The sequence below is a fragment of the Protopterus annectens genome, chromosome 5.part0, assembly GCF_019279795.1.
Source record: "Protopterus annectens isolate FY-2018-M chromosome 5.part0, PAN1.0, whole genome shotgun sequence".
Taxonomy (NCBI): Eukaryota; Metazoa; Chordata; order Ceratodontiformes; family Protopteridae; genus Protopterus; species Protopterus annectens.
This window is the reverse complement of record NC_056735.1, coordinates 1,707,718,903-1,707,731,866: the sequence shown is the minus strand read 5'-3', so window position 1 is coordinate 1,707,731,866 and position 12,964 is coordinate 1,707,718,903. Positions and strand designations below refer to the sequence as shown.

At 38.9% G+C, this 12,964-nt stretch overlaps 1 protein-coding gene across 1 annotated transcript in view; it reads right to left on the bottom strand.

Moving 5' to 3' along the window:
• CFAP91 (cilia and flagella associated protein 91) overlaps positions 1-12,964 on the bottom strand; it is a 1,839,442-nt gene that overhangs the window by 785,052 nt on the left and 1,041,426 nt on the right. The window contains exon 12 of the mRNA XM_044071500.1: positions 5,708-5,779. Coding sequence (XP_043927435.1) covers positions 5,708-5,779 — 72 coding nt within the window. The remainder of the gene's footprint in view (positions 1-5,707; positions 5,780-12,964) is intronic.

Here is a 12,964-nt window from a genome sequence, read left to right as displayed (position 1 = left end):
CTCTGTATATATGACAGATTGTGCTATACTGAAAATTAATGCGAGTCAAACAAAAAAAATATATAAAGTGTCTCAAAATGGTAAATCTGCCCAAGCACTGCTTAACTATGACAGCATACCTCTAGAAATGAAAGAGCTGGATACCAAAAATCATCTCAAACACAAGAAGTTGTGGGGTGTAGAAGTGATGTGCAACATTATGCAGTTGTAATACCTCAGCTGTTACAAGAAGTAATAATGATGAAATGTTTTCTCATTTTATAGATCTATAGCTCAAAGAGTATTCAAGATTCAGAAGAATTTAGAAAAAAAAAATGTAGTTATGTACTTACCATAATGATAGATCCTTTCATCTTTGTCCATCTAATACTACTGGGTCCTCGAGCCGCTTCACAGATCTGATCTGGCAAAACTAGTGCTCCAGCCTGGAGTCCCTTTAAGTATATTCCTCTCATAATGCACCTGGTTATGAAGCTTCCTCAGATCTCGTTTGTCACCTCAGCATTCAGATATAGTCATGACTCTACACTAATGCTATGTGCTCTATCTCCCTTTTTTCCTGATTTCTGGTGTATTCATTATTTATTTAACAGTTTTTAGTCAGTGTTACTGTGTTCTTAGTAGATCATCTGTTTTCAGTCCCTTTGGATTTAATTTTTGGTAGCTTTTCTTTTTCTTCAACACTTGGGTCTTAGGTCTGCCTATTTTCACATTAACAAAAAAAAACTTTTTTCATATATAGTTGCTGCTGATTTGCTGATTTTGTCTGTTGTTCTTGCTGTTACTATTAACTTTCTTCCCTTTTCTATACAAGACTTTGTTGTTCTGTGGGATATTCTTGTCAGTGTTCTGTGTGTGTTCATTGTTGTTTATTATGTTCAATTGACTTCCAAGATGATTACCTCCACACCAAGATTACAGTTGCATTCAGGTTTCTATGCTTCTGCCTAGGAGCCAGTCAATTTTAGTTCACAGCCCTGCTCTCCAGTCTCAAAACAGCCCCCCCCCCCCGGGTGTTCACTAAGTGCTTGGTGTGCTTGGCTCTGGTAGCAGTGAACCTGAGGCTGCTCAGGATCAGAACTTTCATATACCAGGACAAGTGGCTCCTCTGCTACATCAAAAGACTCTCTTCTCAAGACCAGAGATTACTTGCTCCAGCTCTGCCTCTCCTTGTGAATTTCTATGAACTACGACAAGTGTCACCTAGACAGCACAAAACATTCAGTTCACTGAATGCCACCTAAACACCAGACCATGTTCAGTATCTCCTTCTAGAAACAGTTTCATCATTAAAGTTTGTAATCCGGATTCTTCTACAGTTTTCATCTCCTCCAGCAGTTTTTGTTCTACGAGCTGTAGGCCTCACAGCCTCAGCTGTTCTAATGGTATATCTGGCCTGTTCTACATGAGGATCTTACAGTATTGCTCAGAGCCCAGTGGTCACAGCTGCAGGACACTATGTTATCACCCATCCTCATAACGAATCTCTGCAAGAATCAGCTTCAGTGGTGGTTGACGTCTCCCTATCACTACAAGGGAGAACTTCCCTTTTGCCCCAGCATTCAGCCATATTTACCACAGAGGCTTCTAGCTTGAGTGGACAGCACATTATCAAGAGAAAATGGTCCAAAATACATGGTCAGATCAGGAGGCTAATCTGCACATCAATATGTTGGAGATGAGGTTCGTCCTCCTAGAACTACTTGACACCAAGGGTGATTTACATCCAAACAGACAACAAGAATCAACAAACAGGGAGGAACCAGATCCTACGCCCTATGCTGAGAAGCCATGAGAGTATGGCAATGGATGATTGTTTTGCAGCATTTCTTGGCAGTACTGAATGACCAACTATTTTTCTGACAGGCTCAGCAGATTCTTTCTCTTGTTTCACAAGTGGTCTTTCAATCCACAAGTGAGGCATCAAATCTTCCACCACTAGGGCTACCCTTGCTGCAACATATTTGATTTTTCAAGAAACACTAATTGCACCAGTTACTTTGCCTGATTCCCTCACAGCAGCGGTCCCTGAGAGACTCTCTGGATGGACAATGGTCAACCGAGCTATTTGTCTTCCCCCTCTTCTCCTGATGTAAAAGTTTATCCAGAAAGCAAAATGATGCAAAGCCATGGTGATCCTCATTGCCTCTATACTGACCTATGCAAATTTGGTTTCCCCTTCTCAAGCCTCACATCAAGGAACCCTCCCAAGCATTTAGTCCCAAGGAAGGATCTTCTTTCCCATTCCTTGGGGCTTGATTCACCTGGATTTCCTCAAGCTCAAATTGACAGAATAGTTTCTCCAGTTTCAATAATGGACAGAGATCCTTCATTGCCTCAAGAGGTGGTTCATATACTTTTTGCCTGCCAGTCTGGGCACATTTTGCTACCTGGGCCACTACTCAGAGGATAAATCCATTAAGTGCTTCCCACTTCTCAAATGCTTCCTTTCTTTTGGCTCTTTTATCTTAGAGTTCCAGCTTTTCAACTACTGAGGTATAGCTAGCTGCAATCTTTAATTTTCATCAAAGCTTCAGCTTTCATTTGTTGGTCTCTAATAGAACTTGCAAGACTTTTCTTCATGGTATGTTTCTGCTTCATCTACCAACTCGGAAATAAGATTATCTCAGAGATCTCCATTTTGTGCTGGAAACTTTAATAAAACGCTCCACTAATGCCAGCATCTTCCACCTCCTTAAAATTCTTGTCTTAGAAAACTTTATTCCTTGAGGTGATAACATTAGCCAGAAGAATTTCTAAGCTGCATGTACTGTCATCTTCTCCCCCCCCTACCTTTTTCAAATGGAAATGATGCCCTTACTTACTTATCAACCCTTACTTTTTCCTAAGGTGGTATCCGAATCCAATCTCAAGCAACCCATACATTTGACATTGCATTTTTCCAAACACTCTAATAAAGGGTAGTATTTGTTTCACATCTTGGACATTCATAGGCAACTGCAATTCTATCTTCATAGAACCAAAACTACTAGAAAGGTCACCCAATTGACAGTTTCCTTTGCTTATAATAGACTGGATTCCACTGTCTCCAAAATTACCTTGTCCAAATGGATTTTAGATTGCATAACCTTTGTCTACTTTTCCAGTAGCTGCCCTTTAGCAATAAAACTAAAAGCACATTCCACTACGTCAGTAGCCCCTTCCATTGCCTTCTTCTGGTTTCTTCTGTGATTTGAATACCTTTCTAAACACCATAAGTTGGAACTAATTTCTAGATCTAAAGCATCCTTTTGGACCACCATTTTCAAAGGCCTTATGTCATGAAGCCATCTAAGAGATAACTGGCTGGGGATTTTAACCACAACAGTTAGATCAGACAAAATGAAAAGGATACAGTAAGATATGTACTTACCATAGCACTGGATCCATTTTTCTTCGTCTGTCTGATATGTTATCCTTCCCACCATCCCCCTTCTTGTGTCTATCTCTGAACGATGTGGAGGAGCTATTTCTTTAGAGGCACATAGTAACATGCTTTATACCTTAGCCTGGCAAACTCAGTCTGAGGAAGCTTCATGACCAGGTGCATTATGGGAGGGAAAAGACATAAAGGGACTCAGTGTTGGAGCACAAGTTTTGCTGGGTTGGATCTGACAAGTGGCTTGAGAAACTAACAGTTGGATTGGATGGATGAAATGAATAGGGTCAGACTGCTATAATGAAATGGCTTCCTTTATAACAGCTTGAATTGCAACTTCTTGAAATAAAATTGCTCTACCTTAATTCCTTGGAACAGCTTACAAGAGTATACACAGCATCTAAGCAGATGCAATCACATGAGAATAGTCTTTTCAAGGACTCAGACCACTCTCATTGTAAAACATAAGCTTTTGGAGAGGTGCAAGGCCCATACAGCTCTACATGGGTATTGTTGTCCCCAAGATCTCTTAATTTTATTATTCTCTCTCTATGGTTGCTCTGACTCAGAGAAAGAGTATAAAACTCACAAATAATGAGAAGTTCACTCTTTCTCCGAGTGAGTGCATTGTCGATGATAGAACTATACACACCACTGTGAAGAAAAATACATTATTACATTAAGTACCAAACAAGAATGAGGAAATACAAACTTGAGGATCTATGCACAAACTAATAAAACCAAAATACATGGACCTTAGGTAGTTGATGGGAAACAGAAATATTTCCTTTTGCTAAACTGCAATGGGACCCCTCCTAATGAAGACAAGAAACTGCCTGCTGTGGAGGAAGGGACTGATCCCATAACCCAAAAGGAAGCAGGGATGACGAGACTACTTTGGGAGACCCTACAGATTATGCAGCCAACTATTATTATTATTATTATTGTGAACCATGGAACCAAACATACTAAGGCAAAACATAATATATCAAAGTGCAGTCTCCACAGGCCAGGAAAACCTCAGAGTGAGCCTTCCTTATATTAAAGCAACGATAATACGATTCACACTGAAGACAAAAAAAGTAGGAAAATGGTAAAACAGCTGCCAACACCCCCGGCCTTATGAGGAAAGTGGTTCTGAAAATGGAAATGACCTGCATACTAGGTGAGTATTTAGGAAATGAGATAACTAACAAACGAGTATTATACATATTTTGTTCTTGCTATGAAGTGTGTGTACCAGTAGAAAGATGGTATGACACAGGTTCAGGGTGTAAGTGTGCACCTCTCAAAAGAAAATAATTTACATTTGACTCCTTCAGTATATTTACAGTCACAGACAATTTCTTTCACATACGTAATAAAGACTTGATTGGGATATTGCCCAAATTATCTCATGAACATCAATATATTTTAGTAATTCTGTAGTATGCTACCAGGTATTCAGAAGCAATATACATACACAACACAAATAGGAAAGCCACTGTAAAACAGCTTATGCTTTTGTTTACTTGGGTTGGCATACCAGAATAAATCCTCAAAAGCCAAGGTATTCTCTTTTGGTACTCTCTATTATGGAGTTATGATGGCACTAGTCAGATGTTACAAGTTAAATATGTTTGACAAGAACATTAAAGGCTATGCTGTACAAGGTAAAAGACCAAGAGGAGAAGAACAGGACATTTTATTAGTCTATAACATTTTCTTAGTCTATGTGCTGTTTGCTATAACAGAAGTACCACGGTTCAGTATCAGGTTCATCCTATCTGAATTCTTATATTGCTGTCACCATAAAGGCAAAGTGGATACAGTCAATGTACACAGAGCGCAAATGCAAAAGTAGATGGAAATTGTAATGCCATTAGTCAAAGAATATATAGCTAAAGTACAAGAAGCCCAGGTTTACACACAAACTGAGCTGGCCCTCAATGCAAGTGCGAGTCTGTGAATATTTTTTTGCTGACTTCTACTAAATACACTTTATCTACCTCCTGGATTTAATAATATGCAATAAAAAGTATTGGGGGAACAAAACCGCACATCTCCTTTTGTTACAGATTATTAACAAGTCCTACATAAACTAAAGTAAGTGGAAGTCATTAGAAAGAGTTTGCTAACTAGCACTTCTTAATGTCATGGTTGAACAACTGTAATCTGCACAAGATATGACTGCAACTTACTGTAGAATTCATTGAACACCTGCCTGATATTGATTTCAGCAGAACCACTACATGGAAGAAGGAACATACTTCCTACAAAAATAATAATATTATCAATACTGACAATCTGCCATAACATAGGTAACTGCAAACCAGAAAATCTGCTCACCATATTCTGAATTGCTCTTCCACGAATTAATTTTTGAAGGTGGATAACAGCTAGTTCTCTTTCTTCTTCACCCTATCAAACAAGCATACGTTTAAGGAAAGGCAAGGAAACAAATAATGACATTTAAAAACTTGGCTAACTTTGACTTGCAGTACTATATAGATCACAGTCATTCATAATGTAAACAGTCTTACGTTTCTCTAACAGATTTATTGATTACAGTGGTGGATAGTAAATTAATCAAGCAGTTCATATCAAATAGCTGGACTAATATCTATATTGATTCTTCTAAGGAAATGAGTACAAAACAATCCTCATTCTACTTAATCTGATGATACAAGCTGCTTCATATATTTTAAATTTCTTTCAACCAAGAATTTAGAAAAGGCTCTGTCAGATGTTGCTATTACAGAAAGTAAACCTTCAATCTTAAATGAATTGGGCAAGATTAGGAAAAAAACTCATTATCAGTAATTTTGAGCTGACAGCACACCAGTAAATACTGATAAATTTACATGGGAGGCTTTTACACAGACTCCACTTGGCTAAATGTACATGGATCATACATGCAAATGAGTACTAAGAATAAGAATGAATAGCAGAACTTGCAGAGAAGCACTCTGGGATTTGGAGGTACAAGTAAGCCATGTAAAACTCAGTTGCACGGTACCATAGCAAGGTAGTATTAGTCCACGAAAATATATTTTAAGATCCCATTAAGGAGTACTGACTCAGAGGCATGAGGACAGCTTGTGCAAAAAGGACAGAACTGAAACAGAGGGCAATAAAAAGGAATACTTCCCCATTTTAATGACAGCTATAATACCGAGTTTGAAAAGGATACAGAAAAATAGGACAGAAAAATGAACTACAAAGAGTAAAGCAGTATCTCCATCTGATGGACCTGTTGCAAACCCACAAAGCAAATCATATCAGATTACCTGATCTAGACATCTAAACCTCATCTTCAAAATAAATAGACATCTTGGAGAGACAGGTATGTGTCTCAGAGACTACCCCTTCTCTGAAATGAGATTCATATCTATGTGAAGCGGAGTTCTTCTCTAATTCGTGGATGGATGATCACAACTTTACCCCTGGTCTGACTCATATATCTCTCTTAGATAGAGGCAGGCTGTAAATGCTTGATTACCTATGCATAAGCTTACATACATCATTTAAAATATAACCCAAGAGTATCAAACCTTGTCAGATACAGTTGGGAAGCATGGCTAAGCTTAAAAAGGCTTTCTGTGGTAGTTGGCCAAGTAATTGCCTATAAACCTATGAACCAAAGCACTGCCTCAGCAAGCTGAGTTATGACTTCTGATCTAAATGCAGTCTCTGTTATATTCAGCAGTATGAGAACTGTCTAACAAGATTAACAAACCAAAACAGCTACTCTTTAGTAATAGGTCAAACTGAAACTAAAAAAGGATACATATATTAAGTCTCATTGACACCCTAAATTGCTTTCCCATTGTGTGCTTTTGCAGCTAGCTAAGTTTTCCATTTCACTTGAAATGTGTTTGAGAAAGTACAGCTGTGTAAGAACTTACCATAATAGTAGATGTTCAAATAGAACACCGTTGCAGTAATACTGACAGATGGGACATATCCTAGCAAAGGTACTGTACAGTCATCAAGTATATCAAAGCTTAGGTGCTTCTTTCGTAATGTGGCATACATCCAACCTTAGACCTAGGCATGATGACTATATTCTGGCACTTAAGGGATGTATGACCATGAAAATCTTCAAAGCTTTGTTGCACTAAAATGGCAGTGAGGTTAGCAACTAAGAGGATAGACATGGGTAAAATCAAACAAAATAAAATAAAATATATAGAGAGAAGAACAGGCAAAATGGGGTTCTAACTCAGCCTGAAGGAAAAAGGAGATGAGAAAAAGAGAATGGAGGGAGACTCCATATACTGCAACAATGATTTATTTGAGCATCTACTATTATGGTAAATTCTTAAACAACTGTACTATGTTTATCATTAGCTCACTATTGTAGTAATGTTAACAGATGGGATGATTTCTGGAGGTTTTAGGTAAGAGAAGCAATAGTGGAGTTCAGGAAACCTTGAAATATGGTTCTGGCAAGCCCTGTCCTAAGCTCTAGAAAAAGGATCAATTTTGTAATGTTTAGCAAAGGTGTGAATGAAGGGCCAAAATATCGGCCTCTAATATAGATTTGGAGTCAAGCAGTTTGAAGAAAGGTCCCGAAGAAGCTACAGCCCTTGTAAGAATTTATTACAGAATTTATTACAGAAGAAATAACAAAATAATTCCTTCTAAAATTGGTATGTTTAAATACTGGAATTAATACCTTGCATATTACCTTCAAAGGAAATAAACAACTGGTCAGATTTTTAAAATCTCTTTAGTCTCGTCCAAGAAAAATCCTAGTTGTTTGTGTACATCTAGTAAATGAGGAATCCTTTCTCTCTCATTTTGAGGGTTAGGAAAAATACAAGAAGGTGAATGGACTGATTCAGAGAAATTCCAGTAACTTCCTTAGGCATTAAGGATGGATTACTTCTAAGGGATACCATATTCTTAGGGAAAACTAGAAAAGGTAGAAAAGATATGAGGGCTTCTAATTCTGAGACCCTTTTAGCACAGGTTACGGTGACAAGAAAAATGTTTTCATGTACAATGTCATAAAGAAGCAGATGAATTTTCAAACTTTCACACAGATTTTGAAAGGAAAGTTGCAAAACTGATCCCCAAGAAGATTCTTTCTTTGGTACCAGAAACACAAATTCAGATAGATTTGGTACCAGAAAGACAGCCTTTGCCTTTGCCTTTGCCACTTGCTTGGCAACCACACCACTATTTGATGAGATTTTCTGCTGAATCCATTTGAATCCAATGATTAAGAACTAATTTTAAGTACTGATTTATATGCTGGCTCAGTAAGGTAGCTGGCACAAGAGGGGGAACTGCCCTGGGCTCAAAGTGCTGAGGGTCCAATCAGTCAATCCCAATCTAACTTTAATGCAACACCATCTTTTAGAGCTGGTGTTGCATCTGCAGTCAAACCTGAGTGCTGTAGCACTCAATGTGTGATCTCAACTGTAGTGTAGCAAGCAGTTTGCTCCAGTGTTTTTTTCTTTGTTTGTTTTTTTAATTTATACCTGAGCACTGTAGCTCTCTGTGCAGACAGGGTATAAACTGTAGCAACTATTTGCTACATTTGTAGCAAGAAGTTTGCTACAGTTTAAAAAGAAGATTATTTTTTTAATTAAAACATGAGTGAAGTAGCACTCCATGCTGGCAAGGTGGGTGGGAGGTTGGCATAATGATTAAGGTATATAGAGAGAAGGTACAGGGTTTGAGTCTGACCTCAGATTATTGGCTAGGCTTTAAATAGCCCTTCAGGGCAGTTAGCCTAGTATTCGCCTATTAACTATTAACTATAAACTGCTGCACTTATACCTGTGCTTATTTGCTAAGGATGGGGGCAGGGCACAGAAATGGAGCCTGAATGGCTGCGGCAGGAAGAAGGGGAAGTATGTCATGAATCTGGCCACCTAGATGGTATGCAAGTAGAAGAACATCCATTTTTGTTTCTTTTGCTCTTTAATGGAAGAGCTGGAGGGAGGGCGTAGATCTAATGAAGTTTTTTTTTTTTTTTTTTTTTTTTGCTCTTCATTTGAAGAGGTGAGGGGATGAGGCACTGGTTCATAATACCATCCCAGGGTGCTTGTTGAATCAGCCTCGCTTCTGTGGTGGCTAGATTTATATTATAGTTGCTAAGATATTTGTGCATTTTATAGAGTTTTGCACTTAAATTTTGCATTTTAAAATGTATTTCTTGTTACCATCACATTTAACTCTTGACTGAATCCAAATATATATAGATTTGAATATATAAAACTATAGTTCTTAAATGGATTTTAAGTTGTTTAGTACTTATGCTGCACTAATACCTGTGCTTATTTGCTGGTTTTCTTGTTCCACTCTAGTGCTTTAGCTGTTACTGTTTGTTCCTTCACTTCTGCTTGGTTTATTAATTGTAACTAGGCTACATTCAGTTTTTAGGGCACCTAGGCACTGTATTTAAATTAAGTCGTCTTTGGTCTGCTCTCTTGTGACAGGAGAGGGTAACAAAGTCCCTTCTGAGCTGGAATTTGCAGTTTAAAATACCAAAGAGTGTTGTACCTGTATAAAGTCATTGCATTTGCATGATGCTGCTCATCACACAGCAATGGTTTGCAGTGCCCTGTGTAGACACACACATTTCGAAATGAAATTTTCCCTATAAAATATCCCTGAAAATTCATCAGTACTTAATTGCAGTTAGTTTGCACACTTAAGAAACACCCACCCTTCAAGCTTGGTCTTGGACAATCTTGATAGGAATTTATACTCCTAGAGCAATAATCTAGCCACCTGTAAATCTCTCCAATACCATCCCCTTGTAGAACACGTAATAAGGCTCCTTAGACATGGACTTCCACTTCCCTGCGATCTCTGCAGCTAGCTTGGTGGATATGAGCATCCTGAGGCAATGCAGAAATTGCTTCATGTATACTGATAACCACCTAATTCTCCAACAACGGGACACAGTATATGAGAGATGTAGTTATGCAATGTCACTGGAGGTGAGCTTCTGACATACAAGCATTTATAATACCAAACAGAAACACAAGACCAAACACAGAGACTCACACAGAGTGAGAGTCTCTTAAATGTAATCTCCTGAAACCAGAAAGACAACCTAGATACTGCACTTGAAAAAAAGTTATCCTTGGTAACTTCTAGAGCACTCAACAAAATCAACACCAAACAAGATATATATTGCCACATCCCACAGTGTTTCAACTTCTAAGCCCATAAGGCATACCATCACACAGACTAACATTTTCATCATATGAGATCCCGTTGTGAGATATACAGATGCCCCACCCACCAGTTTAAGTAAGGACAGAGTCACAGTCAGCTGTGTCTCAGGGGTCAGGATCCACCAAATCACTCATGCACCCAGGTCACTGGATCGCAAATGCTATATGAAGAGAGGCATGGTGCAACTCTCAGATTATTTGTCCCAAGCTGGTATGAGCCAAGCACTGAATAGCATTCTACCTTCTCCAAGAAGGATGCTGCAATATGAACAGAAGATAACCAACTTTAATAATTGGCTTAGTTTTTGGTGGCACTCTAAAAAGGTAAAATATTTCTCAGTACAGGAGGATATGGACAACAGACCACACTCTTTTGCCAGGGATGGTCTATACTCATCCCCTGCTGTCTTACAAATACTGGCTAAAATATTGTCCTCCCTCATTGTGCCTTTGTTTAGGCAATGCCAAACTGAGAAAATGTCTGACATTGCAAAAACTACCCTATAAAATCTAAATGTATTAAAGCTTAATGCCAGAAGCCTAAGCATGATACTCCACTCCCACCAAGCTCTCCTCACCTTGGGAAATGCAGACATTTGTGCAGTTACTGAGACATGGTTTAAAAGCCACAGAGTGAACCCCAGCAGTGCAGGACTGCAACGCCTTCCACATATTTAGATGAGCTACCACACAGGCAAAGACTAAGGCTGAAGAAGTCTTGATTTACATCTAAAACAATCATACCACAAGGCTTGTCAGACAGGATGACATGCTTGAGCCATATCTAAATCACCATAGGCAAAGTCTCATACCATATCTTTACAAGCTACTTGCCCCCTGCTATGACCCAGGAAACCCATAACACATACTTAAACTTACTGTAGTCACTTGCCATTTCATTTAATGCCATATTATTGGGTGAGTTTAACTGCCCACTATAAACTGGGAATCACACATGACCCTAAATCTGCAAGCCCAGAGATTTCTGGGCTTTATCAACACAAACACCCTCCACCAATTAGTTCATATGCCCACTAGGGATGAGAACATACTGGATTTGGTCCTCATTAATATGGGAGAACACTGCACCCCCCCTCCAGTGTAATGTCTTCTCTGGTGAGGTTAAACCATAAACTGTCTCCTTTTAAATAAAAACAAAACTGGGACCTCTGCTAACCCTGGGATGGGACATTTAGGAACTATTCGAAGGCAAACTTCCTAGTATTAAATGATACATTTACAAAACTGCAAGCCCCCCCCCCCAAGCCCTGAGATACTGCTACCTATGCCAAATTGTTCACAGAGACCCTGTACAATCAGGTCATTGGATGCACAGAAACAGCTGTGCCTACCAGGAATAAACATAAAACAATCACAAAACAACACGGTGGAATCCCAAAATAAATAGGTTGCACAACAAAAGGAAGAAAGTCTTAGCAAAAATAAGGAAATGTAACTAGGCAGGATAAAAAAAATCTCTCGGCAAGCTAAACTAGCAACTCAAATGACAATTGAAGTCTACAAAGCCAAAAATATTAGTTAAAAATAGCTCCCTTGCCAAGGGACAATCATAATGCTTTCTTTAGCTATGTGTGCAAGCTCAAAGACAGTACACAACAATGTGTAGAATGAATTGTAACCTACAAACAGTCAAAAGATATAGCAAATCTACTGGCTGACAAAATCATTTCCAGTTTTACCACACTCTTTTTCTCTCCCCCAACCACTTCTGGAAATACCATTAAACATAATCCCCTCAAATATCATTACAGACAGGTCTTTGATGCTCTCCAAGGCCAAGTATATCTCATCAAAAGACCCTGTTAATATCCCAGGACACCTCCTAAATAGCATGAAGCAAAACCTATCAGGAATATAAGAATCAATATTTAACCACAGCCTCTAGACAGACTTTGTGCTCATGTACTAACTCATTTGCTCAACGCTTTCTGGAATTCATAAATTCCAACGCCCTGGATCATTTTGTCCATAAGCCCACCAGGGGCAGCAATATCCTGGATCTGGTCATTACCAATATGGGCAACCAATGTTCCATGATAGAGGTCAACTCCTCGCCGGTCAGATCTGACCACAAGCAAATCACCCTAGACATCAATATCCCGCCCCCCCCACCCCCCATTAAGGAAACCACTGTAAAAAAACTTCTCCAAAGCAAACTTCATGCCTCTTAAGACAGAAGCGGCAAGCTTCATGACACCCATACAGACGGAAAATAGAGGTACAACTGCTGAATCCTATACAAATGCACTGTATAAGCATATACACGAGTGCATGGATCGTGCCATCCCCGACAGAACCAAGACGCTATCCTCCAAAAAAAGGAAGCCAATCTGATGGTCCCCTGCCATAAACAAACTCTACAACAGAAGGAAGAAGTTGTTGC